The 27713-nt window shown below is 43.3% G+C and overlaps 2 protein-coding genes across 3 annotated transcripts; both read right to left on the reverse strand.

The window, feature by feature from the left end:
• Positions 1-421: 421 nt before the first annotated feature.
• Positions 422-15700, reverse strand: ercc2 (excision repair cross-complementation group 2). Of its 2 annotated transcripts, none has more exons than XM_080460522.1 (24): positions 15544-15700; positions 15165-15264; positions 13183-13260; positions 13036-13098; positions 12817-12930; positions 12599-12715; positions 12295-12411; positions 11086-11209; positions 10898-10994; positions 10577-10710; positions 9386-9554; positions 8779-8897; positions 7893-7962; positions 7455-7524; positions 7127-7228; positions 6940-7003; positions 5827-5948; positions 4307-4399; positions 4151-4223; positions 3976-4046; positions 2964-3107; positions 2534-2677; positions 1818-1912; positions 422-1696 (listed from the first exon to the last, which is right to left on the reverse strand). In XM_080460522.1, the coding sequence occupies exons 1-23, from the start codon at positions 15546-15548 to the stop codon at positions 1820-1822; spliced, it is 2283 nt and encodes a 760-aa protein (XP_080316648.1). In that variant the 5' UTR covers positions 15549-15700; the 3' UTR covers positions 422-1696; positions 1818-1819. The 2 variants fall into 2 exon arrangements, with proteins under 2 accessions (XP_080316648.1, XP_080316647.1); XM_080460521.1 differs by having other exon boundaries at positions 430-1615.
• A 1034-nt stretch (positions 15701-16734) lies between these two features.
• On the reverse strand, positions 16735-27682 carry LOC308107572 (cdc42 effector protein 3). Its single transcript, XM_080459974.1, has 3 exons — positions 27544-27682; positions 20327-20685; positions 16735-20252 (listed from the first exon to the last, which is right to left on the reverse strand). The coding sequence occupies exon 3, from the start codon at positions 20242-20244 to the stop codon at positions 19327-19329; it is 918 nt and encodes a 305-aa protein (XP_080316100.1). The 5' UTR covers positions 20245-20252; positions 20327-20685; positions 27544-27682; the 3' UTR covers positions 16735-19326.
• Between the last annotated feature and the right edge of the window lie 31 nt (positions 27683-27713).

Raw genomic sequence — 27713 nt, forward strand, 5'->3', positions numbered from 1 at the left:
TTTAACTGAAATGTTTTAGTTTGCTCCTATAATTGCATCGTATTTAACCAAACATGGTGTGTGAATGTGATGAGCTATGTAAAGCGCTTTGGGGCTTTCCAATTTTGATACGTAACCCCCCCCCACTCCCCAAAAAAATCTACATTTATTACATTTTTAAATGCTTGAGGATGTAATTAAAATCTAAATTATTGGCAAAATGTAATTTTGATATTCACATCATCACATTTAGAAAAGTCCAACAATTATTCCGTTATTGGTTGTTACAAGGTGATTTTATGTTTTAAAAGGAGAAAAGTCTTTAAATTTGCTTTCACAGCAGCACCGGCTGGATAATCTGAGGAACTCTAATGATTCTAATATAAAACAAACTGGTTCATTTAGTGTAACAAAAAAGAAATAAACTCCAGAACACGAGTCAGTAGTTTTATACAAACATTTATGTTCAAACTTACAGACGTGAGACAGAAAAACGGCGGCGTTCAGTACAAAATGTGAATACTTGTTGCAGTTGCAGTAGTTTCAGTCTGTATGACAGACACAATATGTAACAAAAGAATATTGGTCACGTCTGTTTAAGAACAAAAACATTACAAAACATTGAAAATATAATCCTGCACATAAGAAGAGTTGAATTCAAATAAAAGTTTTCTTATTGTGGAAACTGTTCGATAATGTTGATATTCATTAAAGGGCTTAAAAAAAAGCAGATTTTTGTATTTTTGAAAATGTATTTCACTAAGCAGTCACACCAAGTAACAACGAAGGAAGGTGACTCACTGCACCACCTTGTGGTGCAACTTGGAATTACTAATTGACGTAGGCTGGGTTCTGAGTATTTCTCAGTCCGATCATTGTTTTAAACAGTTTTTGACTCAAGTTATTATTTACTGCAGCGTTAAAATCAGAATCAGCCTGGAAAGGAACATTTGACGTGAGACATTTTATTTGAACCGAGGTTAATAGTAATTCTCCTTAAGTTTGAGATATTGATCAATTTTATTTGAGTCGCACAAACAGCTGACGTTCATGTTATATTTTTGCTGAATGTGCATTACTTCACTGCTGACAGACTAGATTTATAACTAGAATTATTAGAATGACAGGTCATATAGATTCTTCTAGACTTTCTGTTTCTATTTGCTTTTGGTTAAAAATTGAACCTGAATGTAGCTCACTGTAGACGTGTACATATTCACCATGAAACAATCTTCTTTTGGAAATTTATTCTCGTCTCACGTCGTGTGTGGAAGCGATCAAGCTGCTCGTGTGCGACGGGTCTAGAGAAGAATTTCCTCTTCTACCAGGAACTGGCCGATGAATCAAAGCGTTGAGACGCTCTCCAGAGTTTGGTGACGCAGCCTGGGCCGTGCAGAGTGTGAAAACACACACTTCTAATAACAGAGACTGCAGCGGGAGTTTGGTCCGTTGGTGGAGGAGCGAGAGCTGGTTGAAGTGAATTCTACTGAAATCTTTCTACGTCTACATTTTATATATATATATATAAAAAACAAAAAGACACATTCTACACTCTGTGCCAGTGAAAGCGCCCTGCAGGTGTTGGAGGAACATTGACAACCTGCTGCAGACAATATCGGGATTGTTTCACCTCGTCCTAAAAACAGAAATGAAAGTTTCAGCCAAACAGAAACGTCCATTTCACCGTCAGATCTCATGACTGCAAACGCAAACTGCACTGTAAAACACAGAAAAACACATTCAGTTGGTCTTTAATTTGTTTTAACCGGGAGTCGTCGGCCATGACTTGGTGCGGCGTGCGTTGCCGTGGCGACGATGAGTTTGTGCGGCGCGCTCACCTTCAGCTCTGATGAGCGAGTTGAGCGATTTTCTGGAGCATCTCCTCCGACTGCAGCTGCTCCAGAGTCAGCAGAGACAAACCCAGCTGGTCCTCCTGCGATGAAGAGGAGGAGGAGGAGGAAGAAGAGGAAGAAGAGGAGGAAGAAGAGGAAGAGGAGACGACAACATGGGAAGATGAGAACAAGTAGCTGAGACTAATGGCAGGGTCGCAAAATCCAGGGACTTTTTAAAGTAGGAAACTTTCCATGAGAATTACTGGAAATGTAGGGGAATTCCTAAGAATTTCTAGAAATGAACAGGAATTGAACCAGAAATGTACCAAATGGAAGTTTGGCTCTTCATCTAAAAGTTATTTTAGCAGGATCCTGAATGAATCAAGCAGATTTCCAGCACAGATGATTTCTAGAATCCTGGACCAAACCTTTGAGCTCCGAACACGAGGCTATTGAAGACAGACCACTGAGGCTGTGGACTGGAAACGTGAAGGACATTTTAATGATATTATGTTGTAATAGATTTAACAGATTTGATGCATCGCTGATGACTTCTAAATAAATACCACACATACATGTTGAGGGTGTTGAACTGAATCCTTTCTATGATGCGCCGCAGCAACAAAATCCATTAAAAAGGAACATTTCCTAACTTCCCATAGGAATCAGAAAACGTCGGGCGCTTTGCAGCCCAGCCTGATCGCAGTGTGGAGAAGTCGGACCTGTCGAAAAGGTTGAGCCATCTGCCGCAGGAAGTGCTTGGAGAGCTGCACGGCCTCGTCCACCGTCAGGTTCAGGCTGCCGTCGTTGATGTGCTCCTGGATCCAGCGAGGGAGTTTCCCACGCTTGTCCGCCCGGGCGTAACGCTGCGGAGACGGAGGGGGTTACATTACCAGCCCGTCCACTGTGAGCGAGGAGGCGAAGCTTTTACTGACTCACTAAGTAAAACCTGAAGACTCGGTCAGTTCTCACGCAGACAGAATGAACACTGAACCACAGGGGACTTAAAGGAGGTAAATGATGTCACAATAAAGAAATGGTCAATTTAAAAGCTGGAGAAGAGAAACAAAGAGAAACGCACCGCGACCTCGAGCAGGACAGAAGAAAAGAGGAAGAGGAGTTGCTGTGCAGAGGATTAAGAAAATAAAGGACCTTGTCAGCAAAAATCATGAGTCCGTAGTCGGTCTTCCCTCTGATGGCTCGACCGACGCACTGAGCCGCGTGACGCATGGCGTCGAAAGTCAGGAAGTCGTTCTCTCTGATCTGGAACTGATCCCTGAGGTACTCCAGACGAGCCTGGGTCAGAGGAAGACGACGGAGCGTTACTCACTAAGAACTAAGTAGAAGAGGAAAACCAGTTTGACTGGACTGATGTCAGGGAAGTTCAACACATTGATCCTTCACACGCTACAAACCTCATCATCAGCTCATTCCTGGACTTTTGCTTAGTTTGCCACATGAACATACATACATTCTTATGAAGATACATATAAGAAGAAGGTGACCGCTGGTTGGGTATCAACTCGTTATTCCTTCCTCCAGTCGGACTCTTGTAGTCACAGTTTGTTGGTTAGTCTTTCCATTGTACAGATTATTTGAATAAATCTTCATCTGTTGGTCATTTGTAGGCGGGTCTGTCTTCCCCCGCTTCCTTGTTATATACCACTAGTAGTATTTGAAGTATCCATCGCTTCCCATTACTATGGTGTCAGTAGAACTGCACCTTGCAGCACATTGAAATCTTGTAACTCAGTATTTCTTGCAGCTTTTTGGACTCCAGAAGATATAAGAACGATCCACATCAAATCCTCCACATTCTCTCCAACATTTCTGGGGTGGATTTAACTGTTTACTCTTCATCTTTGGTGAGATAAAGAAACGATTCCTGGAGTTTGACACCATTGAAGCGATGGTGGAAACAGCAGGAGGTTTAAATGTTTGACGACTTTGTCAAAGTGTAAAAATGAGAAACAACTCAATGACACCTTTGTTGAGAAACTATAATATGGGACCTTTTAATTCCTCAAAACTAAATCTGTGTGATTCCCGAGTCTTCATACTTCCTCGTCCCTTTCACCCTGATGATGTCTGCACTATGTCTAGGATGTGGAGCGTTGAAGCTGCTGGTTTGACGCCTCGTGACCAACCAGCGGACGTGTCTCACCTTCAGGATGCGGCTCTGCGTGTAGACGTAAGGAACCCCGAACATGAGGACGGCGCGGCCGAAGTGATGCACTGGACACAAAACACACTTTTAGGAGCACTGCATTTTAATGTGAAGAGCAATGAAGTGAAAGTTTCAGGTCTCAGAAAGCTCAGAGGTTCATGGTAAGACTTACCAAAGTCGATTCCTTCAGACACTTTGCCCCGAGCCACAGACAGCAGGATGGCTCCTCTGCCGTTCTCACAGGCCTGCAGGGAAACAAACAGTCAGGGGAAGATAAACCTTTTCAAGGAACCATCACATTCTTTGGGTCGGTTCTTTAATCAAACACCTCCTGGTATTTCTCCAGAGCCATGCTCGTCTCCGCCGCGTCCGGCGTCTCGATGAAGATCAGCTTGTTCTTCTGGATGTTCTCCAGGATGCCCTGCAAACAAACAAACAAACAAACAAAGCAAGAGGAAAATATCATCAAAAAGCCTCCTGAGTCTGGTCGTCCTGTTACTGCCATCATCTGAACATACTGAAACACTCAGTGGAAGAAGAAGGTGACAGTAAAGGATTTCAGTTACAGGCGCTGGGAGAGGGAGCAGGCTGCTCAGAGGCTCGGGCTTTGAAAGGAACGTTCTCCGCCCTCCTTTATAAAACACTGCATAGGATTCCTACTAAACATTTATGTGCGCCCAAAAGCTGAAAATGGCGTGCGCCAAAAAACAATTCGGATCAACGTCATTTCATCCAAGTATGACCCCTTCAATACGCTCAAAACCTCACCAAATATGGCACGCTCACCAAGACTGGTGAGGAATTTAAGAAAATGTGATCAAACCCCAGAGAGCTAAGATGTGCTCTCTCGGTGACTCCGCCATTTCTTTTAACACCCTCCTGCAACATAGTCAGACTCCTGAGTTAAAGCACCTCATTGGTTCAGTACAAACTCTCTTTCTTCTCTACTCAACCTTTTGACTCTTTCATTCCTCATCAACTCAACACTCTGGAGTACTCTGGATATCACTCTCCTGCTTCTGCTCTCCTACCTTCACCACTTTCATTACATCCACCCTTCCCGCCCTCACCTGGTCTTCACCGGTGCAGCCAACCAACAGGTTTCCATCTTCAAACACTCGACCATCCTTCACCTCTCCACCCTGCTCCATCAGTGTTTTTGTCCATTTCAATGGCTCTAGTTTCTTTACACCTCAAACCTCACCACCACATTCATCACATCAGTCTTTCTCCACCTCTTTCTCTCTCTCTCTCTCCAAGTTCTCCCACTGTCACCGTCCACCTCCCCACCTGTACTATCCTTACTCTTCTTCCTTCTTTACACATGACATCCTCCGTCACTATCCCTCTGTCTACCCATTCCTCCTCCATCTTTGGAGATAATTGTGACGGGAGTACAAACCACTGTTACAGATTTTAAAGGCCGTCAGTAGGCGATCCGTACAGCAGTGCCTACACCTCCTCCTCCCTGTCTCCTATCTCCTTTCCTAGTATCATTTCCTAGGGTTACTGAGTCCATCTCTCCGTCGCTTCTATGCCAGCATCAAAAAGCGTAGTCACCACGAGCGTCTGGCCGCTACGAGCCACTTCTCCCTGCGGTAACTTTTCTACACTTCCTGCTTATAACCCAAAAGGTCAGAGATCATGAGGCCTCGCTGTATTTAAACAACCCTGAGCTCAATCAGAAAAAAACAAAGCTACATAAGAATCATTTATTATGTCTGTTTATTCATTATGACACTGGCAGCTTGGTCTGTTTCACTTATTTTTGTTTCTGATAATTGTATAGTGAATTATATGAAGAGGAATGATTCTCTAACCGTTAATGATTCTGTAACACACACTGACCTGCTCATACCAGGACGCCACGATGTTCTCCATGTAGATGTAGCTGGTGAAAAAAGCCACGATGCCGTCGGGAACAATGGCCGACATTTCCAGGAGGAGGTTGCCATAGTTACGGATCACAGCTGGAAAAAAACACAACATGAAAAACTCACACCTTTTTATTCATAAGGTTGTTTTCTTATTTAATTTCTGCTGATAAAGTGATAATATGTTTAATTAAATATTCTCTGGTGAATTTTTACTGCTTAAGATACTGATCACACTTTACTATCAGGTGAAACGATCTGTGACGTCAACAGTTAAATGTTTGATAATCATCAACGTATAAAGTCTGGAGCAGAAACTACAAAGAAAACTGTTGCAGAGCTGCTGTCTCTCTGTACTGCAGTTAACTGAAGGAACTCATCAATCCTGGACTAACAATCCTCTGAACATAAAGCAGCGATTTGCAGTAATCTGTACAAGTCAGAGATATGGTTTATTTCTTTTAAAAGAAACTAAACGTTTTGGTCTCTGTATGTAGTGAGGTCTGACGGTTTTTCAGGACTAATATACCGTCATTTCCAGACTATAAGCCACTACTTTTTTCACACGCTTTGAATCCTGCAGCTTATACAATGACGCGGCTAATTTGTGGATTGTTACAGGTTAACAGGTTTCATGCTGTCAGATTCTATTTCCGCATGTAGATACATGCTGTTTCTCCAAATCTTGCCCTAAAAGTGATATTTCTGCTCTTCGTGACCTCGTCTTGTGCTGCTTTCTGTGGTCCAGTGAGTGATGCGTTCAGGTGCATCACGTAAGCTTTACGTGCTGGACTCCGTGGCTGAGAAATCTTCCTCCTCAGAATCACAATCGGCAAATGACCGATAAAATACTTTATCAACAGAGATAAAACCCTGTGATTCTCTCTCTGTAGGAGCAGGCGGACAACACACACACACACACACCCACACACCCACACACCCACACACACACACACACACACACACACACACACACACACACCATTTTGCGGGTGTGGCTGATATTCAGGTGTGCTCAAAAGTCTAGAAAATACGGTACTTATAAATAGGATATTTCTCTGATGTAAAGAAGAGACATCAAACAAACCAAAGTCTTCTCGCGTCTCAAACTTTGAGCTCAGAGCCACCTGATCGTTTCCTCTTCCAACGATCTACACAAACAGGAGCACACGTGATAAATATGTGAATTGTGCCGGTCAGGAGAGTTCTGTTTCTTGCCAAAGCAGAGGGAGAGAATGTGTGTGTGTGTGTGTGTGTGTGTGTGTCACCCTCACCAGAGGACAGAGGCACGTCCGAGCCAGCGTCATGGTGAAGGACGCCATGGTAACGGGGCGAAAGTCGAGGATTCTGGGATAGATGTCCAGTGGAGAGAGAGTCTGAGGAGCAGAGGACGTTATAACCAGTTAGTAGTCGTTCAACAGTGAAAGAGGAAGCTCATAACCCACAAGCTGGACTTTTCTTCTTTAACACCCCTGGTGACTGACACACTTAAAGAACTGAAACTAAAGCAACTTTGTTAGAAGTTTTCAGTTGATTAAAGAAGGTATTTCATGTGGTTTGTGAAGAGCACATGAGGTTAGAGAGAGGGAGTTGGTGACTCACCCCCGAGGTGATGACGACTGACTGAAACCTTTGAAAAACAGGTTTGATGGCGATCGACGGATCCATGCAGCTGAGGGAGAAAAAGGTGAGCAACAATCTTTTCAGATCAGTCAAAAAAAACTCTAATATTCAATAAAGCTTTGAGCAATTTCGATGTTTGCAAATTTGCTATGTTAGACTCACACACTCGCCCCAACAAGACACAACAAGTTTGTGTCTCCATGGCTGGTTTGTATCTCTATTATTGCAAATGTTGTTGTAATATTCATTGTTTTTATTGGCCTTTGTTGCCTTTATCATCATATTCATATCTGGCCCTTATCAGAAAAGGTGGGACACCTTTGAGCGAACACGTGAAACATGAATGACGCGACAGAAAGAAAGCAAATTTCATCTTGATCCATTTAAACACACGTCAGCGTTTCGCATGGAGCTCACCTGAAGTGAAGCACGGGGTTGGCGATTGTTGGCGTTCGGTCTTCAAAGGGCTCGATTATGATCGTAAAACCTTCAAAAAGGAAAAAAAAATGCTTTTAGAATAATGTGATTTTACTGCAATGGGGGGGGGGGGGGGGTGCTTGGTGGTAGGTTTATTACAATAATGTCACTGTAGGAAGGAAACTAAAGAACGGAGGAGGGAGGAGCTTCTCGGCTTTAGTCACAACCAATCTGAAGGACAGAAGCTTTGTATCGACCAGCAGACATGGAGACGAGGTCCAGGAGGAGAAATCCAGAGGTGGAGCCCTGAAGGCAGCGTGATGAGAAACTTTGAAGGCCGTTCCTTTATATTGTGTGTACTGGCCTCCATATGTAAACCACCTTGGACTGAATCCAACTATCAGTCGATGTATCTGGACACGCAGGAATGAAACCAACGGCTCCATCAGATCTTTGTTTTGGTCTCCACAACTTGTGTACATGGCCATTTAAATCTCCTATTAGGACACGATAAACCTGGGACTGCTCTGGAGCATTGAGCCATAAACTGAATGTAATTCTGCTCATTATTTCAAATAAAAGTAAAAAAAAATACTTAGCTGTTAATGTTTTGTTTAAAAACCATGGGGAGACAGTTTTGTGGGTAAATTTACCAGCTAATTTAATGTGTTCCATACATTCTGTAACTATTATGTCATGTTGTGTGTATTATTGTGACTTAATAAGGATGAATGTACTTAACAAAAAAAGCCTCTATGAGTTTCATTAAAATGGTCCTATAAATCTAAAGTATCACTCAGAATTTTACAGTATCACACCGACATGTCTTTCACAAGGCCTTCGGTCAGGCCACAGAACTTAAAGATCCACCAGAGAGTCTTAGTACCTTGACTGTAGGTGCTGACGAGCGTGGCGAAGCTAGAAATGAGCGTGACGGCTGAGAAATCTGCGATGTCGGCGATCTCCAGAGTTCGCAGTAACGACTGCAGCCGCTCAGAGCAAAACCTGCAGAGATGGAGAGGAAGAGTGTGTGAGCTGCCGTCTCTCTGTCTGATCCATGAACCAGCTGTTGTTTAAAGCAATAGCAATATCTTAAGCTCGTTTTGAACCGCTACTGATTCACCAAACTCCTGGGTTCTCCTGTTGGCACCATGAAAACTGCCTTCAACATCAGCCTGAATCAACAGTCGCTGTTGCACATGAGCGGCCTTAAATAAGAATTGCTCATAAATCGTCATTAGTTCATAAATGTGTTTCTTTCGAGAAGCAGTAACATCCAGATTATAGAGCATCTTCCTCCCTCGAACTGATGTAACTTGACCTGAAGTTATTTAGGGACTCACAGTGCCGACAGCTCATCTCATGAGACACAGCAACACAACAACAAATAAACACATTAATCATAAACCACATGTGGCGACATCTCTGTCTGAGGTTGACGTTTATCTGGAGGCGGGGAGCGTCAACGAGGCTCAGAAGCCTCTCAAGCCGACCTGAGAGGTTTGCGGTCGATGCAGACTTTGTCGAAGATGTCTTTGAGGAACTGCGGGGCGCTCTCCTGGACCACGTGGTGGACCCTCAGACGAGACTTCAGATACTCCAGGAAACGCCTCAAGAAACCGACAAAGTGCTCGGCCGTGCGAATCGTACCGGGAACCGCCTCTGAAAGAGAGAGAGAGGAGCAGGGCGGGGCTCAGAATCAAACATCCAAGGAAGAGTAGATTTGGTCACTTTCTAAATACAACAAAAACTATTATGTCAGATTATTGTTCTTCTGTAATTTAAGGTATAAACACAGATTTTAGTGGCTATTCGTGTCCGTCACTAAATCCTGACCAGCATTTGGTCATCTAACCATGGATAGTCCCAGAGATGGCGTACACCAGGTGTTGAGTGTGGAGGCTGCAGACACAGACAGAAAAACTGACTCCTGTGCTTGCAGCTCTTTCAAATTCCAACAGTTTGACTTCTAACATCATTTCACTCCTATTGTGGTGTTTTAGTGACATTTTTAACATTTTCCCAACTTAATTACAGTAACAGACTCATTACTACGTACTTGTTCTGAGTTCTTTGTCGGTTATTAGATTGCTGCATAAATCAATCTTTGTGTTTGTATTTGTATTTCTGGAATACATCCTGTGCATCATTGATCTGTGTTTGTTTGGGTGCAATCTGAAATCCACATGCGCACGCATATTTGTGTGCATGACTTAAAGTGCCTCTCATGCATTTGTTCTAACCCTCAGTCTAGACTGGCAGGCACATGTATACTTCTGTAGCTCGATTTCTGTGTGTATAATCACAATTGTTTGTGATGTTTGTGTGTGTATACTAAGACTACATTCAAACCGCAGGTCTTGATGCTCAACTTTGAATTTTTTTCGAGGGATCTGATTTTTTTGCGTGATCATTTCAAACGCGATCTGCCGTGTGAACGTGACTGGACTGGATGTTTTCGGGCCCCAGAGCGCAGAAGACAATGTGAAGTCATGCTGAGCCTGCGAGGCACGCCAGTCAGCACCAGGGTTGCCACATGTGACTCACTGTTTCCAGCCCAAACAATGTAAAACTCACACACCTCAATAAAAACTTCAGCCTGTGAAGAAATCATGTTAAAACCGTATGTGTGATTTGTCTCCGCGGCTAATATTTCGCGTTCGATGTCCTGATCAAGTCCGAACCTTGAAGAATTTCATCTGGCAGCACTGGATTAGCGAGGTAGATGTCCGTCTCTCTGGCCACATTGGCTTCCTTCAGCCCCTCCACCAGTCGTCTGTACTCCTGCTTCAGTTTGGCAGCGTCTGTTTCCTTAATCCTGTCAGACGGCAGAAGAAAGAAGAAGAGGATGATGATGATGATGATGATGATGATGATGCACCTCACTTTGGTACCACTTGTTATAGCCATCCACTGTTGGAAAGCTTCACGCCGCCTGTCACAGCGGTGTGCTTTCACCCATTCATCTGCTGCAGGCTGCCTTCTGCCCTCGGAGTTGCTCTTACTTGTGGATGGTGTCCTGCAAAGTGTCCACGTTGTTCTGGCAGCGGTCCAACGTCCGCCTGGTGATGTTCACGCTCATGGAGTCGATGCACACGTTGTCTTTAGGTTAAAGACAATGGGCACATTTACAATAAAATACAATGAAACTTTAACTGGTTGTGAGCGTACATCCTCATGTTCATCTCCTCACCGATATTATGAGCCTCATCGAACACCACCACAGATTTCTTTGCCAGCTCTTTGGACACCAGGTCGGCGATCTTTGGGTCCAGTAGGTAGTGGTAGCTGTAGACCACGATGTTAGCGTGCAGGATCTGACAGAAAACACAGAAAAACCTATCACACAACTGATACTTTAAAAACTACAAATCTTGAAGCATTCTTCAATGTGAAGCCTTCATTGGACTTCAGAACACAAGCTCTGCATTTCATCCAAACTCATCAATGTAAATGTGGATAAAGTTCATGAATGTGTCAACAGTGTCAATTTTCTATTGAATTTCATGATTAAATGTTTCCGATTTAGTGAATATTGAATATCAAAGCTAGAAATAGTGATTGTTGGTCAGATTTATGTCGTGCAGCAGGATTTATATTTACAGAGGAATTTCAATACGTGCCCTATAAATAGTTATTTGTGGTGATTACGGCCTCTAGTTAACAAGAAACAGGAAAAGACCTGAACTTAGGAAATATTGTAATAATTGAAGATAGTGAGCTTTTGGTTGAGTTTTAAATGATAAAGAATAGAACTTATAATTTGTAATAAATTCGTCCTCGCTGCAATGAGACTTTTTAATGCCTCCTGAACACACACACACACACACACACACACACACACACACACACACACACACACACACACACACACACACACACACACACACACACACACACACACACACACACACACACACACACACACACACACACACACACACACACACACACACACACACACACACACACACACACACACACACACACACACACACACACACACACACTTTTTAAAAATTTCTTTCAAATCCCATTTTAACAATTGTTTTTTTAATGTATCTTTTAAACCTACTATTTTTCCACTTTCTCAACTTGTTTAACTAACAGTGGTGTATGAATGTGGTTGATGTTTTCTTTTGATGAGCTACTGGACAGTGGAATTTCCCTTCAGGGATTAATAAAGTGATATCTCTCTCTCCATCTATATTTGCACTTGATAGAATAAATGATATCCTTATAAGATTATTTAATGTAACTAAAGATTGTATTGTAGAAACATGTTTGTCCTCCGTGAGTGAAGGATCCAGGCCTGAATCCAAGATGCAGTAAAACTTGCTGTGGTAACAAAAAAGGAGCAGCCGGATAAATAATCTTAGAAGAAATCTGCTGAGTGACGTACTGAATATCGAGCCAGGTAGTACGGGCACCAGCCTTTCCTCCTGCCCACTTCCTTCAGGTCGTCCAGGTTGTAGATCCCTGCAGGAAGCGGCACCTGTCGGCCCACAGCGTCAAACTCCTGCAACAGAAACCACAGATTCAATTAATTAAAGAAGAAGCAACAGATGTGCGGACAATATGTCCAGTCATCAGTTATGACCTTGACTTTAGCCGGTAACACATCAGCGACTGTACCAGTCTTCAGTGACTTGGGTCTCAGTTATTTACGATGTTTTTGACTTCTTGTGTTGAGGTGAACTTCTCACCTCATAGAAGCGGCAGGTGGGCAGGCTGGGATTACTGTGACGCTGAGCCCGAATGTACGATGCAGTCAGACTGTGACACTTCCCATCGACCTCCTTCCCAAAACGCAGAGAGCTCACCTACACGGTCCAGATCAGAGAGTATTAAGACTTTTGGACATGAAAGAACAAACACAGAACTTTATGTATTTGTTGATGTGTTTAACATGCAGAGTTTGTACTTCAGGGTGCACGCAAAGGTTCTTCCTGGAGGAAAGCGCAAGAGCTAAGAAGTTGTTGGTCTCTCCTGTTTCTTTGGAGTGAAACTCCAACAGTTTCCTTAGCTCTTCCACAACCTTGTAGAAAAGACACAGGTGGAATCAAAGGAGGCAAGATTCATCTTCACACTTTTAATTTGTTATGTTACTATGCACATTCACGGTATTTTCAGCGTCACTCACCTTCTCAATTTCAGGAACTGTTCTGGAGCAGTAAATCAATTTGGTGACCTCCAGAGGAAAAGCCTGAGACAAACAAACATCATTCATGAGTGAACAACTGATGAAAACGATCCCGTTGGCTCCATGTTAAAAAGAAGCTTCACTCACCCTCTGGTAGGCAACAATGAGAGACAGCAGTGAGATGGTTTTTCCTGTTCCTGACGGCATCTCCAGGACTCCATGACCCTGAAAACACACGAACATGTGAAGCTAACGCAGGTAAAGCAATAACCAAGAAAGCTCTGGTTGTTCCAAGTCATCATTTAAATTCAACAACAATTTATGGCGTGAAGTGACCGGCATGTAAACAAGAAGCTATGATGGCACATGACGAGTTTATTACATTACAGTATTTGTGCGTATATAAAGCTGGGTTCCTTTTCCGTGGAAATAGGCCTGAAAAGTGTGGTTGTCGTATAACCAGGGTCCAGTATTCACTTCGCTGCATTACATAGAGTTGTGCATCACAAGAAAAGAGAAGAACCAGGAACAAGATGAGTTTGATCCCTGGATACGTAACTTAACTTAGCTGGTCAAACAGTTCAATTCAACTTTATTTATATAGCACCACAGACAACATAGTCATTTCTAGGTACTTTTTACAGAGAGAAACCCAACAAGTCCACAAAAGCAAGCGTGAGCGAGGGTGGAAAGGAAAAACTCATATATGGATACAGTCCCGAATTCAAGTTGGGGGTAAGAAACAGACCCTGGTTCAGGTTGGGGGTAAGAAATAGACACTGGTTCGGGTTGGAGACAGGGAAGCAAACCATGGGCCAGGCATAGGGGGAGGGACACAGACCCTGGTTCTGACACCAGTCACACACGATGATGGTGACTTGGAGATCATAGTGGGGGTACAAGAAGCCAGCGACAGGTTCAAATCTTGTTCAAAGCTCGAGTGAAACCAACAATGCTGAGGATCTGTGATACATAGTTTTGTTTGCAACTGGAAAGTATCTGAGAAGTTCAGAAAATTTACACTGTGCACACATGCATCTCTGTCCTATTGTAGCCTTTTAAGGTGTTAACAACAGCTAATTTATCCAATATGTTTTGTTGTTTTTTTCTTAAAGTGAAATTACATCCATGTCTTAAAAAAAGAACAGATTTTATCTGAGCCTTGTGAAAGGAGGGATGTCGCCAGTGCAGACCGTGAGGGCATCGCTGGATGCTTCATGTCAACATGTGCATATTAATTATAAATTCCTTTTGCATTTGGAGAACACATGATTATGACCAAATGATAAAGGAAAGAAGAAAAAGCGAGCAGACACATTACAATAATGGCCTTTTGTGGAGCTGAGGTTTGCCATCTTTGTACAGGAGGCTTTTGTCTGTTATTGAATGGGATCATCCCACCTTCTCTGGTACAAACAATAATAAATAGATTTACTCCCATTAAGAACTGATTTATTATCTTATATCACCAGAATAAAAATTACGATATCAGCTCTGTTGTCATGAAAATCAAAAAACTAAACCATATCATACACTATATTAATAAATGTACAAAAACTGCCCGGAGCAATTATCAAGAAAATTCCATGTAAACCTCAAGGGGACACAGGAATCTGACTGAAAGCAATTGAAAAGTTTAAAAGAATTTAATGTAGAATCTTGCAGCAGTTAAGACATATAACATCACAACCTGATCTAAAGGCTGCCGTGCTCTTGTCTGATTCTTCCTCTATTAGTTTGGCTTTTTATCTGGTAAAACAAGATTTGTGTTGACATCATCCTGGATGCTTGAATTAAATATCCTTAGCTGAGGGTCAGAATGTCTTGGCGACACAATCTATGAAGATTACTCAACTTCAGTAAAATATATATTTAGATTGGAGTCACAATGTCCTGACCACACAGTCCATGAAGATTACACCATTTCACTGTATGAGTTACATCACAAACGATTTTTCTTATAGTAATACTTTAAAAATATACCAAAGGTTGCTCGCAGACCTACATTTGTTTTTCATTGTCACTAGTTTTATTAGATAATTAATAACTTGTTAAATGAGCTATAATAATAAAGTTTGTTGTGCATAACTGAGCTTGACTCTTTCAGTGAATCACAGAGATGTTATAACCTTAGCGTCCAGAGTCCTCTTCAGCTCCAGCATGTAGGAGTATTGCTCAGGATAGATGTAGTCGTAGGGAAAATACACCAGCAGACCCTCGATGTTCAGCCTGGAGGGAAAACAACAGTTTGAATGAAACACATGTGGATGAAGCAAAGCTAACTTAAACCCTTCAGCTGGAAACTAACCCACAGAAACCAACAGTTAAACTCCGCCAGGATGAAGTGAACCAAATACAACAACGTCACTCTTTTTCAATGTTGGTTTATTTAAGTGTTTGTCACTTCTTAAGTCCTTAAAGTTGATGCAGCCATGCTAACTCTGACAGCTCAGGTTGTCTGCAACTACGGCTTCCATTTATCTTCCCGGTCGCACTAAAATTACTCACTTCATTTCTGCAAATACTCCGAGACCCGCTCCTCGTGGTTACTGGTTATTTTCGATAATTTGAATCTGTCATTGAGAACTTAAAAGTGAGGAAAAATCACAGAGTGCAGTAGCCCGCACAGCTAGCGTCTGCGTCTAGTTTTTCTTCTTCGATTGTGGCTGGACTTCTTCTTCTTCTTCCTGATTTCCGGTAGACTGTACGCCGTTCGGCATAATGCTGCCTCCCATCGTCCAAACAAGATATTACTCCACCAGCTGAAATCCTCTCATATAACGCAGAGAAATGGAGGAATTTTAACCCTGCCTTCCCAAGACAGTCAGACTTTTCCCCGAACTCTAAAACCGTTTCCAAGGAAAACACCTCCAGACCCAGATCAGACAGATCTTCAAACAGCTTCTGCCTGTGACAAGAGTATGTGTTTGGACTTCAAACATCCACGCGCTCATCACTGCCCTCTTGCGGCAATCACAAGAATTCAGGCACTAGAAATTTGAATTCAAAACTTAGAAATTAACGCTGCTCGTCTATGGAAGAGCATATATATATATATGCATATATATATATATATATATATATATATAATATACATAAATTATTTAGGATGAATATTCAGGCATAACAAATCATTTAGAAATGAATTGATCAGGATCTGATTATTGTTCTGACCTTACCTGAGACTAGACTGGTCCAAAAACCCTACAATCAAAAGTGTGAAAATCAAATACAGTTTATATGAGGGTCGTTGTAATGTGTGAAGATGAGCTGCCCTCTCAGGGAACTTTAACCAAATCACTGGCCCCAACGTTCACTACACACATAGTCTGTCTCACACAAAGTAGGCTACACATTTTTGAAAGTTATATAAATCATAGGATATTATTTTAAACTGTTGACAGGAAACAAAAAGTATAACTCTTACATAGCTTCTAAGAGGCTTTCAGTTTTAAATATCTGGTCCATTTTAATATATTGTATGCAACTGTTTTTAGATTGTACCATTTCAACTCATTGCTATAACATTTGTTAATACTAATGTTAAAAATTACACATTAATGGTCATGCTATGTACAGCCTGGCCATTAGAGATTCTTATTTCCTCTACATTATACACGTAGAGTAACTTCAACCTGGTCTTGTGTTTATGTGTCATGTCTTTAATATGGGACATTCAATGAAAGCAACATCTTCTTTATAGGAAACATTTTATTTGCACAGAGGTATATACATCATACAAATGACATATGAATAATAGGCTACTGTCATAATGAAGACAGTGAACGTTAGACGTCGACAGAGAGCCAACACATGACAAGAAAGTTCTGGTTGAAAGGACCAAAGTAGAAAGAAGAAAAGTCCCAGACAGCAGCACTTTTCTTACGTCTAAAGTTTTTCTAAACAATTACAGACACCCCGTTTCCCTTTGGAACCTGCCAGTGAAGTTCTGCAGTTCTCCAAAGAAACAGTAGATGTTGTGTAGATCCTGTGAGAGGACCCTAACCCTCAGGGAAAGGATATTAGGCGTCCTCCATCGGACATTTCTCAAAGCCACAATGACCAGAATCTGACCTGCAGTCTTATTTTGTAAGGACATTAATGCTTGCGACATTATTTCTTAATTGCAACAAAGCTTCTTGGCAATAAGTGTTATGCAATATGAAAGCTTGATCATTTCCCTTGTATATAGCTCCACATTTGTAAAGAACGTGCATTTGTGGGATGCACAGCAGAGCTGCATTGAATAGTAGAACCTTCTCTTGCAATCTGCTGGTGCATCGATAAGAGTTTCATCTTTTAGTGGAGTGAGGTCGTAGGGCGACGTCTCTCCCTCTGGAAAAACAAAGAGGAATGGAGGAAAATCTATGCAGAAATATTGAGATGAAATTCAGCAGCAATCGGATGATCTCAACACTATTATGGACCAAAAGCTCCCGAAGCCGCTCCGTGTCAAATGAACCAATTGCAATAATGTGTCTTGCTTGGATTAACTCTTTTAATCCAATTTTCAGCAACACCCATACCCAGTTCTTCTTGCTCATCCTGCAAATGCATCATGTTGTGGTGCAATTTGGAAGGGTCATAAAGAAGATTTTTAATGGGATTTGCTTTATTGCAAAGAAGCATTGTTTGAAAAAACAAAACAAAAACAAAAGCAAAACACTGAAATCTAGTAAAAACACCATGTGACTCTTTGTGCTTTGTTCATTCATCTGTTGAGAGAAGGGAAACTTTAATCCCGATGTATGAAAACACATCCTACATTTTAAGAAATGAGCTGGACAGTTGGTGGTTTCTTCCTTTCTTTTTTTCCCATGTCGTTTCAGACTCAGTTTGCAATTCGTCAATCATTAAGCAGCAGCGAAGTGACCGGAGTGAGTCTGATAACAGACGACAGAATGTAGTGTTTTTCCAAAGAGAACAGATTAAATGGGTGAGTGACATTTCTGTGTGAGGTTCAGCTCTGATGAAGGCTCCAGAGGACCGGCCCGTCGCCTCGCCTCTTATCACGCTGAGCTGCACTCAAATGTCCAAATGTCATTTTAAAGTTTGTCTTTTAACTCAGCAAGTCTTTTTCTTATCTCACGTCTCCCTTCTAATACCCCACAAACTTTTTCACGATATATTAAACACTGTATAAAAATATCTTGCACGTTACATTGGCGGTCAGGCCTTGATTTCACCCCACCACAAGGTGGCGCCCGCTCCTCATTGTGTCCTCCCGCGCCTGAAGAGTCTGTCCTCTTGTGACACAAGGGAAGATTCAGACTATTTGAAGTCGACAGGAGCTGATCTGTGTTTTAAGAAAACACAGACGTTTCACTATATATATTAAATCGTGTATAAAAAAAAAAAAGTCTGCTGGTCACATCAAGTCTGTTCACGGCGGTTGTCTCGTATTGATGGCGACGCTCAGGACGTCTTCCAGCGTGGACGGCGGCGGATCCAGGTCCAACCTGGAGTCAGAGGAAAGGCGCTGCTTACGCCTCGTTATCTATGAGTCACCAAGAGAGAGTGTGACCCTGTCGTTACAACACAGAAAAAGCTTCAGGGGCTCTTAAGAGGAATAGAAATTATTTTCAGGCAGCATGGCTCGGTTGGTAGAGCGGTGGTCTCCAAATTGAAAGGTTGCAGGTTCAATTCCTCTCTCCACCTGCCGAACTGTCCTTGAGCAAGACACTGAATGCCAAACCGCTCCCATTGGAGTGACAGCGCCTTGCATGGCTGCAGCCTCCCTGTGTGTGAATGGGTGAATTTAATTAACGAAGTAAAGCGCTTTGGGGGCTGCTCACCCATTGTGATAGTCAGTTTTTATTCTTTAAAATCTTCGTTAGAGATATGAGAAATGAACTTTTTGAGGATATATTGACCATGTATAGAACCGACTGCTCGTCCACAGTTCACAGTCCTGTAACGCTCCACGCCGCCCTCCAGGACGGACGGACCAGGATCCAGCTCACAACCCAACGCGGAGTCAGACCGAGATGGACCCGTGAGGAGGCGTGCCCCCCCCCCCCGTCATGCAGCGACGCGCCTCAGGAGTCCTGGTACTTGAGCACCACCCGAAGGTCTCCGCTGTTTTCTAAAGCTTCATCCAAAAGGAAACTTTCTGTTCCGGCGTCAGGAGCTTCATCACAACAAAAGGTCTGGACGATCTCAAGAAGACGAAAGCTGATTTTTGATGATCAGGATTTTAAAATCTTCATGAAAGATGTGAAAAACAGGGTTTTCCAGGATATATTAAACCACGTGTAACATACATGCGAGTCTCATTGCTCCGTGCTCGGTTCACAGCTCACAGCGGTCGTCCACGGTCTTGTAGCGGTCCATGATGCTCAGCACATCCTCCAGGATGGACGGACCCAGATCCAGGTCCAACCCTGCCATGGAGTCAGACCGCGAGACATTGGACGGCGCCATGAGGAGACCGGCGGGGTGGAAAGCGGTGCAGGGCGACTCGCTGCGCTCGCTCCTCAGATCCTCGTTACTCAGGCCGGCATCAGAGTCCAGGCTGAGGCCCCTGCGAACATCCGAGGGCCCGCAGGTTTCCGACATGGAGTCCTCGGAGGAGACCTCCGAGAAGGAGCCGCAGGACGGGACCAGCTTGCGGATGGTGGGCGAGAGGGAGATGTCCCGGCAGGGCTCGGACGCCGCGCGGCCCACCACGCCGTTCTCGCACAGCGACAGCATCGGGTGCTGCTTGCGGCCGGAGTCGGCAGCCGATCTGGAGTCCGGGTGGTGGTGGTGGAAGTGGTCGTGCTGGGCGGCCAGAGAGGGCGGCGAGGGGTCGTCCAAGTGCAGGCGCGGTGGTTTAGGCGGGGCCTGCTCGTGGGCGATGAACACGGGCATGGAGATGGTGGTCTTCAGCAGGCCGGACGAGGAGTGCTGGTAGTGGTAACCGTTGTAGGCGTAGCTGTGGGGGTCCTGGCTCGGGATGAAGTCGTTGTCCGCATGTCGTTCCACGCTGTGCGAGCGCCCGTGTCCGTTCTGCATCCGGCCCAGAGACGGCAGCATGTCCATCTTCCCCTGCAGGAAGCCCACATCTCCGAACATGTCGCCCTCCCCCTCCGGACCCACATGTGCGCTGTGACGCACGTCGCCCAGCGGGGGGCTGATCATGTCCCCTGACAGGATGTCCCTCAGCTTCAGCTTCTTTCCCTTCTTGGGTGTGGTCGTTTTCAGGTACATGGGCGTCTTCGCCGGCATTCTGGAAGCTGGGAGTCAGAGCAGAGGCGAGTGTCAGTCAGTTTCCCACAGCAGAGAGCGACCACAGTGTCTGCAAACTCACTTGACAGGCAGCTCCCTCCCAGTGTACGTCGCCTCCCTGAGCGAGCAACAAGTATCTGAGTCGGAGTGGCGTAGCAACCTCGGGGGGGGGGGGGGGGGGGGGGGGGGGGCGAGCCTCACGCTGACATGTGACTCAAGGGGGAGAGGAGGAAGGCCCTGACCTCAAACCAGCGCCCTCCGTTTTCCTCCCATACACCGAGAAGCCATATCCAAGCAAACCCTTCAAACGTCTGGTCGTGATCCCTGAGCTCAGGCAGAGAGGATGAAGGGATGAAGGAAGATGATCTCTGGCTGCCTCTCCGTCTGCTGCCCCTCGGTTCAGCACAAACTTCAGGAATGTGACATCCAAACACTGCAGATCTGCGAGGAGAAAACAAGAGCAGACCGAGTCAGAAAGCGGCAAGAAGGGGGGAGGGAGGACAGGAATGAGGGAGATTTACAACCAGAGAGCCGGAGGACATATGATGAAAAACACTGTGAGAATCCAGAGTGTTTGCTGAGGGGAGTCCGCCTGAGTCACAGAGCACGAATCGGTCACGCACTCCCAGAGAAGCCTCAGCAGCTCCGTTTGTGGAAACACACAGATTACAGCGCGGAAATTGTCGGTTGAGAAGTTTCTGGCTGGTGTGACGGCTTGTTATCAGAGAGGAATCTTAAAACGTCGTCCCGGAGACAAAGCAGGGTGAATTATTGGCCTGAGGACTCTGTGATCTTGTGACCTGATCACCAGTCAAAGGTGCCTGCTGTTGTTTAACCTTCAAACCCCGGGGACGGGGTTTCTGTTTGGGCTTAGCGGGTTTGTTTTAAAGAAGGGAGTATTAGGAGAAGAAGAAAAAGCCTTTCAATTGATAATTAATCCTTTTCTGCTTCGTTGGACAGGATTCAGGATGCGTTCTTCTCATGACCTGCAGACTGTTTATAATACCTAGAAAATACACAACAACTTCTAGAAAGTAAAGAAATACAGCTTTGTGCTCATATTCTAGTCATTCCAGTGACTGCGAGTGAAAACTTTACACCTTTAGTCTTATTAAATTAGACAGTTTGGACACGTTACCATAACTTTTTCTTTGAAAAATAAGAGAATCATAGCGTCGTCTTGTTTAACATTCCAGGACTGCTCAGTGGTGGAACCCCACAACACACTCTGGTTTTGACATTTTGAAGAATCATGTGAGAGAAAACGGTGTGGATGAAAACAAGACCACACACAGTTTTTTTCACGGAAATCCAACATTTGGACGTGACTGTCTCTGTTTGTTTGTGGTGTCATGGACTGCTCACCTGTCCAGGTGGAACCTGGCCTCTGGCCCTTTTAAACCCCTGACCTTCAGTTTTCTAGCAGTCAGTGAGCAGTGGGACATATTGAAGGACCTACTTCACAAACAGAAACTGATTTTATTCCGCGTGTTTCGACTTCTGACAATTCAAAGTGTTGAATTATATTGATCATTTTATAAGCATGACGCTGCTCAGTTCTCTGCAGCTCAGCTTCTGGCTCATTTTCATGTTTCTTCCACTTTTTCATTAGCAATTGATTTTCTCCTTCAATCATTCCAGTTGTTTGTTTTTTTACCTCCTATCCTCCCCTCGTTATAGCGAACTTTCTGGGAACACAACCGGTGGTCCATATATGGACACTTCCAGCTCTTTCTTCTTCTTCTTGTTTCTTGTCACCATTATAACTTATTAATGGACACAGAACACTGAACTTTTCTGACACACATGAAAACAACAGGACTGTGAACTATGAGGCTTTTTTCAAGACATCCAGTAACAATTTGAACTCCATTAGAAATTTGAAAGTTGTGTGACACAGCGTCATTCAGGTCATTTCCAACAGACGATCATTACATATTAACATAATGTCTTTATTTTTTATAGACAGACTGAAAGTCACAAACATATAAAGTAGGGCTTAATACATGTTTTGCAACACCCGAGTGTTGAATTTCAATGTCTTGTCTTGTTTGAATTCCAGTTTAAGGGTATTCAGTGTGAACATTTGCCAAGTTTAAGGGAAAACTTTCAGTCAAATAGACAAAATGAACCCGGCTTCAATATTTTCCCATTTGCGAGGTGACTAGGAATGATTTTCTGTTATGATCGCTGTCTTTTTTGAGTTCTTTGCAGTTCTGTGGAAATATTTAACAGTGTCACAGAGTTTGTAACCAACATTTTGATCGGTAATACAACAGTGCGTCACTGATACAGATTTTACACCAAAGTACACTCACTCCATCTCTGCAGCATTTCTAATTCATGCACGTTTCAGGTCAATGCAAAGTCATTACAGCAGGTAAACTGCCAACATGCAGCCCACTCTTATAAAGGGAAGCTAAACTTTATTTAAAGCTGCTAATTTATCTGTTTATTGATCTCTTTACTATTGTAAACACTGTATATATTCTTTTTATTGTGCCTTTTATACAAATTTTCTGTCCTATTTTAGATTACTCTCTATTTTATTTTTTTACTTATTCATGTTTCAGCGTCATCCGGTCCTCAAGTACAGAATTTCGTACCATGTCACGTAACGGTGTACTGGTTGATATGACGGTAAAGAATCCTTGAATCCTTGAGCCTAATGCTAACCACACCTATGATGGATACAGGCTGTGAGAGTTCAGTGAAAAGTTCTGAAAGAAATTTCTGCTCAGTGGAGGATCAGACTGGATGAAGAGGAAGTGGAAACATGGCTCAGATCTGCTCTCAGTTTGTCTCTAAACTAGAACGTGCACTCAGTAGAGCGCAGGCCTTCGCCAACGCCACATTTGTTTGCAGAACTGAGTTAGCATGTTAGCCGTTAGCTCATATCGATGCTAACTAGCCTGTCAGGTAGCAGCATCACTGTGTGAGACGCTGAGCCGGGCCACACAGATAAACCACTGCCACAGTCAACGCGCTCACTCCGGTGTTTCTGGATACTTCCTGAACATAGACAGTAGCTGCAAGATCAGGAGCGTCTCCATGGCAACGGACGTTGATCTCCTTTGAGCTCCTACATGAGGTGCCTCTCATGCCTCTCTAACCCTAGCCCTGTTATTTCAGTTTTTTAAGATTAATTCTGAACTGGTTAGCTTCTAACATCCCAAATTCGAATCAGTTAGTCTTTCGATGATGACAAATAATCCCTGAAAATTTCATGCAATTCGGGAGAGTAGTTTTTATGAAAAGTTGGTCAAATACATACAAACATAACCTTCTCGCCATCAAATAAATCACAAAGCACCACAGACTTTCAATGAAAATGGAGCTTATTTAACCTTCCAGTGAGAAAAAATGGATCTGTTCTCCTTTATTTCTCTTCCAATCACCCAGAACCACGATCCACAAACACAAATCAGCCACGAAGAGAGAAACAAAGCAGAGGCGCGATCGTCTCCATCACCCGAACCACACACTCACCAAACATGTCAGGCGAAGCAAACTAAGCTGCTCAGAGTCATAATGAGGAGCACGAAGGCAAAACAATAGCGAACATGTTTACGCAGCTCGAACCGAAGCAGAGGGGTGAAACGGATGAATCAAACAGCTGTGTGAACGAAGCGGCATCACGTCTAATGAGGGGAGAGCTGCTGGGCTCGTTAAAGCCCACAAAAACAAGCCGCCACAGTCGGCCGTGCAACCACAAGTCAAACAAGTGGACCAGTCAGGACCGGCTAAGGAGGGAGGAGACGTTCACATCCCCAAGAAACCGTCTGGATCTCAACTATTCTGTGGGGAAGTCCGGTATCTGAGTATGAGTCGGTGCAGCTTCAGGGGGGCTGGAATCACAAAACATCTATCTGTGTGAGGCCGTACTTTAATGGTATTGGACACCGACTCTCATCTACACGCTGAAACTGCTTCTAATATACGGAGGAAGCAGCTTGCTCAAGCAATCAAGGTTGTTTTTGTTTATGGGAAGGACTTTAGATCTGCATTTTAAGCTTAAAATCCAAATTTTGACCACTCAAAATATGTTACAAACTACTCTTTATTTAAAAAGTGTTAACACTGAAGGTTCACTCATACTTAACAGATCACCAACACATAGAGCCTGCTGGGCGATTTCCACTGGAAATGAGGCCTCAGTTGGATGTTTGTTTGTCTTACAGCCGGTCGGTTCCCAGGTCTTTTCTCTCTGACCCTGAAACTAAAAGTAAGTGACCTCCAACCTGAGACCGAGTCCTTTTAACCCTTTTATAGCTGAGCTGGGGGTGGGGGTGGGGGGGTATAGGGGGTCACATTCATTTTAGTTCAGAGGTCACACACAGTCTAGTTCAGAGGTCTGCAATGACTTTATGACCAAAAAAACAATTTTCGCAATTTTCCACCAAATACAAATTGTCATGTTTTTAGACTTCTGCTCCAAAACTTAAGAATCTTATAGTGTTGTAATCTGAGGAGGCTCTGTTAGTTTGTGTTATGGAAAAAAGAAAAAACTAATTGAGCAGTACCCTCAGACATGAAACATGTTGACAAAATAAGAGATCGATTTTGGTCTACTCAATATTTTGCCTTTCTCACTCTGTGAAACATCACTATGTTATTACATGTTAGAGTTCTTTCTTTCTGTCTGCCGTTTCATTTTAAAGGGTTAAAATTCTATCTAAATGAGGGTTCATTTCTCATGAGATTTCAATCTTCCTGTCCTACAATATAACAGGAGGTTTGTTTTTTTTAAAGGAAACACCTTAAATGTGACTCACTTGCAGATGCATTGACCACATTGATTAAATCTACTGAATTAACAAACCAGACAAAACACATCAAATAAATAGAACCATGCAGAACAACCCACGCATTAGATGCTTAAGAAATGTTTGACATCCTGAGTAATTTCACAACAAAATTATTTTGCTGTCAACTGCAATTAAAAAGCACAATCAAGGAGATGCCGGTTAGATGTTTTTACTTTGAAAGTCTAGTGGGTTGATCTTCTTACAAATGCCTCCAACTTACATACTTTATTGCATTTGTTACATTTGTGTTTTTCCCTATGGTATATTTCATCGTCGTAATATATTTTCAACTACATTTAAAACAAATTCTGTTTTGAAAATGTGTCTTTTTGTAGAAATTATTGGAAAAATGTGAAGTTGAATTTAGCTGCTGTAGTCTTTGTCCTGGTATACAAGCACAGGAGGTTGAAACAGTTTATTGTTGAGACCGTTTACCTCCGCATGAAGAAAAAAGCAGACCACCAGTTCCCATCATCCCACCTGTCTTACAAGCTGTTTGACCTTGAACTCCCCATCTCTAGTTCGACTACATGTCGCAGATCCAAATTCAGTCAGATTATCTGGTGGCATGTCGCTATGAAAACTCTGATTACTTTTAAAATGTTCTTTTACGTATTGTGTAAATGTGCTAGATTGCAGCATTCATCATCCAATCCAAATACCAACACACCCCTTTATGATTTTTCATAGACAGAAGCCTGAATTTAACCAATATTTTCACTTCCGGAGTAGTGAAACACTGAAAGCCAAACGCTATTCTTTAAATAACCCTCCATGTGGCCAAAACGGCCTCAAAACCCACAAGAAGAGGAATGTTTGTGGGTCTGGTTGGAAGTTTCTTGACTCCATGCATCACTTTCCTGGAAGTTGGAATTTGGTACACTGCTGCTGCCGATGATGCAATCCGCCACAGAGGAGGTTGATCTCACATCTGTTTCTGCTCGCAGGCTCCGTTTTGTTTCCTGATCCTCCCCACATCCCCTCCTGCAGACTGACCAACGCGCCTGAACGCACCGCGGCTCCTCTCTCCTCCCTGTTGTTGTTCCTCAGCAGGATCTGTCGCGTAATTGCGCGCAGCAGGCGACTGTTGACAAAAGGCATTTTGGCCGCCTGTCTGCTAATCCCTTTGTTTTTTGAGATATAAACCACGGAAATAAAGCTGATCTGACTGCTCATAGGCTGATGTGTTTCTCTTCTGTATGATTATTTCTGGGAGGCAGTGGTGACTAATTTCCCGTGAGTTTATTTAACTTAATCCTTAAAGAGCGCATTGTTCAACCCCCTTTTTAAAACAGTCATACCTCCAAATGAAGCAATGTGTCTGCCTCTCACTGAGCCAGCCCAAGAAGTGACTCATTTATCATAGGAGTGTCGAAAATTTGGGGTTTTTATAACCACAAATTCGAGGCAAAAGGTCGTGCGTAAAAAGTGCTGTAAAAAAAAAAAAGGGGTGCGTTTAGGATCAGCCTCTCTGTCTTTCCCTCCGTGTCCTGTTATGTAACTGCAGCCTCGGAGTGAGATCATCCCACCTCCTCCTGAAGACTCAACTGATCGGGACCAGTGGAACAAATCTACCTCTTTCTGGTCTAATCCACAAACATACGACACAGCTATTTTTAATCACGGCTGGGACGAGTTTACATCGGAATCAGATCTGCTTTATTTGTTCACGCCTGCTCTTCAAAGACAATATATAACTTTAGCTGTGTTATTATTAGCTGTTAAGAATTTTAAGTGCGTAATTCGATTGGGAAAACCTGGAAATGTCAAAACAACCAATAAGTAGGTTAATATAGTGGCCATCAGAACTGCCACAGTGTAGAATAGATTCATCCACATGTCACACATATAGAATTCGAGCGCACGAACGACCATTTGAAAGCACATTTTACTATTCTAAAGCCACAAAGTCTAAAAATATCCAGTTAATCTACAAGTAAAAGACCCGCTAAAAGCTTGTTTTTGTGGTGAGTTCGTGTGTGTTATTGTATTATTGTATTAACTCCCCCACCCCCATCACAGGGTTTGCGCTCCTTTTCTGGTGGATGTCCAGCACGCAGCACATCTGACAGCTTCTGTAACACTTAATCTTCTTAGAAATTAGATCATCATAATCCAGATGCGCTGAAATTCTAAACAGTTTGAGTGGTGGCACAGCGAGGAGAGAAAACATTCCATAATAGTCAGGTTTGAAATTAAAAAAAATGAAGTGGAAATGTTTCCTTTTAAATGTTTAGGAGGCGTCTTCTTGACGCGTAAAGTTGCGCCTGTTGCGCACAGCGCAGGATCCAAAGGGAGCGTCCAAGCGCGCGCGCAACTTGATGTGGATAAATAAAACGATACATCTGCCACGTTTCCCTCTGTTAGTCTGTTTGTTATTCACACAGAATAGGAAACAAAAGGTCCATTCAACAGGTAGCATCGGCCGACCACCGACCGGGTGGAAATGAACCAGAATCGATCCCCAGAATAAACCGGATCAAGTGTTTACCTCGAGAGAAAAGCGTCGCTCCGGGTTTTCCCTCCGCGAATCAAATCTCCAGCTCGGTCAGAATCCAGGCGGACTGAGCCGAGCTGTAGCGGCGCTAAACCTCTTACTGACGGGTTAATAGAGTCCCGCGGCTCTGAGCACGGAGAAAGTAAAAGAGGAGGGAGATCAGC

Source organism: Lipophrys pholis (assembly GCF_963383615.2).
Source record: "Lipophrys pholis genome assembly, chromosome: 3".
NCBI lineage: Eukaryota > Metazoa > Chordata > Actinopteri > Blenniiformes > Blenniidae > Lipophrys > Lipophrys pholis.